The 4,068-nt window shown below is 37.7% G+C and overlaps 1 protein-coding gene across 1 annotated transcript; it reads right to left on the minus strand.

Moving 5' to 3' along the window:
- Positions 1–2,932: 2,932 nt before the first annotated feature.
- Positions 2,933–3,547, minus strand: LOC149847651 (EPIDERMAL PATTERNING FACTOR-like protein 2). The gene is made up of 3 exons (XM_090001854.1): positions 3,460–3,547; positions 3,346–3,353; positions 2,933–3,193 (listed from the first exon to the last, which is right to left on the minus strand). Exons 1-3 carry the CDS (start codon positions 3,545–3,547, stop codon positions 2,933–2,935), a joined length of 357 nt encoding a protein of 118 aa, XP_089857980.1.
- Between the last annotated feature and the right edge of the window lie 521 nt (positions 3,548–4,068).

A 4,068-nucleotide genomic window follows, 5' to 3' on the forward strand; every position in this document is an offset into this window, starting at 1 on the left:
GAAGCCCGTGGTGAGATTTTGATTTTTCCCATTTCTTACATAGCTTTCACATTTTTTCTTTCTTTTTTCTTTTTTGAGGAGAGATTCTTTTTCACTCTTCAAATGTGCTCTAAAATAAATCGTTGAAATTAAAATGTTTTTGGACATATACCGTGTAATTTTGGTGGATGTGGATTTGCCAATCCATTGGATTCCCAAACTTATGCGTGTGATTGGGTAAGAGGGAAATTGACGGTAGAAAGGAATTCTCATTGATGTGGTTAATTTCTGGAAATCTTGGTCATGGCATTATCAATTACCGTGTGGACTCCATTACTTGTCTAAGAAATCAAATAACCACAGTTCCAAGTGGTATTGGGTTCTTTTCAGCCTTCGAGAGTTTAAATGGAAATCCGACACCATTCCACATTTTTTTATGTTTTACCCAACAAATGAGCATCACCCACGACTCAAAGAAACCGCACCTGGCACGAAGACCTGGTCTTGCTGGCTCAGCCTGCCATACCTAGTGGTCGTGCCAGGCAGCATAAAACTCCAAGGCTAGGACTCCTGCCCCTGGGGCCTCTGCTACCTGTTGGCTTGCGCAGAGGGGCAACGCCCATGGGAATCGAACCTGATTATTGCTGATGAAAAGTCACGTTGTACATCCAAATCCAATTCAACTAAATTCTTCATATCCAAACAACCCTTTTAATCACCTTGCCATAAATGTGGGCCTGGTAGGACCGAAAGTCTAACTGCATCTGTCAATAGTATTTCTCAAGGAAAGAAGGCCCTAAATGTCTTTGCACAAAAGTCAGAATCACACCAAATCAATGGTCTAGCGTGCATACTTTATCCAGTCATCCCTGAAGTCATTGTTGCAAGCTGTTTTGATCAAATCAGTCCTCAAAAATGTGATCTGAATGATTCGTTATTTGAATTGCTCAGTCCAACCTCACATGCTAGGATTTTCTCACAATTCAAAGATCAATGGCCATAAAAGCACCAAAATTTTATGATTTAAAGATCACGTTTTTTCATAAAAAACATGATCAAAGGGTCAATTTCTTTCTATTCAACCATGCTGATCCAATCTACAAGGTCCGATTTGATCAAAACAACAGTGGGACCCCATGGGTGGTATAAGGAAAGTTATGACTTTCGAGATGACTGCAAGTATGCATCGTGATCGGGCATACTCCGGGGTGATTCAAATGTGCCCATTTATCCAGAAAACAGGGATACATTGTGATTTTCAATCATTTATTATGCAACTGCGTGCCATATCCTAGCAATCTCAACTTTCTGGGCTATTCACACAGGTACTCATTTTGACTCCAATTGAGCATCCCTTTGTGGATTATTCATAATGAAAACATAAAAATGATCATATCCCTTTATCCACAGCAGTGTCCATGTGACAGTTTCTAGGTAAGTGGCTGCAACAGCATACCTCTTTAAGAAAATGGCCTATGAATCAAGTCTTTTCAAGACGTTAACCAGCTTATTTATATATATATATATATATATATATATATATATATATATATATATATAAAGAGAGAGAGAGAGCTCAAAGAAGATCAACATTACCACTCATGAAGATCAACAAAATGTTGAACACATGAACCGAACAAGATAGAAAACAAAAATAAAATATAGAAAAATAAGAAGCTAAAGAAAAAGACTGTTGGATCATGTATATTTTATCAAGAAATGAATTTTTTTATACTTGAATATTTATGAAAATTCTGAGTTATTGATTTTTAAGCTTTAAAAGATCCTTCTTATACTTCATAATCATCCAAGAGTCTATTTCTATAAAACCAATCATCTAGATCACATCAGTACCGTAAAATTTTAGAAAAAAAACTATGAAAATCTCGGTTTATACCAGCAAATATGTTTTGCTGGTAAACATATTCCAGTTTTTCATATATGAGAACTGAAATATTAGAACTAGAATATGAGAAGTAGAAGTATAGGCATTTTCGACACTATTTTGCAAATCCAACCATGTATGTGGATGTGCTTGGCATGGTGAATTTGCTAGGAATCAACCATTAGATAGTGTATTTTTGATAAAAAAAAATGTGATTTTTTGATGCTTGAATATTTATGAAGATTATGAGCCATTGATTTTAAAGCCTAAAAAATCTCATTTATGCATCAAAATCGGTTGATTTAAAAGCGTGTTCTTATAAAACGAAGTATGTAGATCACATAGGTAGGGTTAGGTTCAAGAGAAAAGAACAAAAAGTCCATAAAAATCGTGATTCATACATTACTGCTCATATTTTCAGTTATTATAATATATATATATATATATATATATATATATATATAGAGAGAGAGAGAGAGAGAGAGAGAGAGAGAGAGAGAGAGAGAGAGAGAGAGAGAGTGAGAGAGAGAGAGAGAGAGAGATGGCATAGTTCCAATCGGATGGACCAATTAGGTCGGTATTGCTAATGTCCTGCAGCCTGCGTTTCCCTACATGACAAGACCGGAACGACCCTTACATGCAAATAGTGGGAAAATAAAAAGACAGTGGGAGGAACCGCCATAGCGTGTGTGTGATTCAAGTAAATAACGTGAATCAGGTTTCTGATGGCCCATATTGCCGGCTTCTGCTATTTCTCTGCCACCACAACAGAGACACGCCAGGCCTACAACCTTCACGTTTTCCTTTCCCCGATTCAAAATTGTTTGCAGATGGCGATGCAGACCACACATACTTCATAATCCCTAACCCCATAAACATTCTAAACAATATATTTTATACGCAACTATATGAAATATGTATCACTAAAAGCCACAAAACTTTTTAATATATACTAAGAGAGAAGAAGAAAGAAATGCAAAAATATAAGCAGGTGGTCGTATTCATCACATTATTGTTCCATAATCACAAACCCTCACTCATTTGTTAGTGGATTGAACTTGACTGTCATCATGGGTTGTAGATGAAGTCTCCACACTTGCATTTCCAGTTCATGGGCTTGTAGTTGGACGTGTCACTACCTATTGAACTTATGGTAGAGACCACTGTCTGCTTCTTTCCGTTCTTGAACTGTGGAGTGGCCGGTACCTGTATTGCTTCACAGTGCACACAAGTAGCACACCTCCTCTGGCATCTAGGAGGTCTTGAACCTATCACAGCCTTCATTCCTCCTCCATATACAATCTTGCTCTCTTCCTCAGCTGCCCCCACCTGATGTATATGTTGGCAAATGAGGCTCACCTTAATACATTATCAAGAAAAGAACAAGGAACTCTAGGGGAGAAGCAATAAGGAAAAGACTTGAAAATATTTGCAATAGGCTTTAGTCATTTTACTTTAGGAACCTCAAGCAATTTGGATACCGATCTACCTGAATGAGAAAAAAGGAAGAAAGGCAACGTTTTTAGCCAAAAGAAGAACTGTAAGAACAATGAGAGCTTTTAAGAGACGGGAGATTTTAAGAGAAATGGACTCACCCTCTGCAGACTTCAACTGGAACCAATTAGAGACCGCGGAGAGGGCTAGAACATAGAAAAGAATGTAGAAGCACCAACCACTGTCCATGTGTGAAAAAGGTAGGGTCTAACAGTTTAGCTTCTTGTCTCTAGCTTTCGATCTTTATATTAAGTGGGAAACAGAAAGAAGGGAGAGAAAATGTAGATTGAAAGGCAGTAGTCTTGAGAAGAGTCTGCTTGATAAGAGTCGGCTACTGAATGCCACCTTAACCATAATATACCAACATGTTTGGTTGATGGAACAAGCATGATATGTGATGAAACTTCAACAACTTGTACATTGGGCCATGAGCCCAAAATGGGGAGTACATAAAAATTGAAAACAAAAGGAAAAAGAAAAAGAAAGAAATCAAGATCAAGACCCAAGAATGATAAATCGTTAACATATTTGGACGTGATATAACGATACATTCTTGCCTCCAAAAACAGTGAAGACCCTTAACTCCACATTACCAGCTGGGTTTCCACAAGAGACATGAAATCACAGCTGGGTTTCTCTTCGTGTGGTGCTTTTCTTGCTAGGTTTTACCTCTGACAAAACCCCACCAAACACGCCACCCTCTCTTCTCT

The sequence above is a fragment of the Nuphar pumila genome, chromosome 1 (genome assembly GCF_984573655.1).
Source record: "Nuphar pumila chromosome 1, dmNupPumi1.hap1.1, whole genome shotgun sequence".
Classification (NCBI taxonomy): Eukaryota; Viridiplantae; Streptophyta; class Magnoliopsida; order Nymphaeales; family Nymphaeaceae; genus Nuphar; species Nuphar pumila.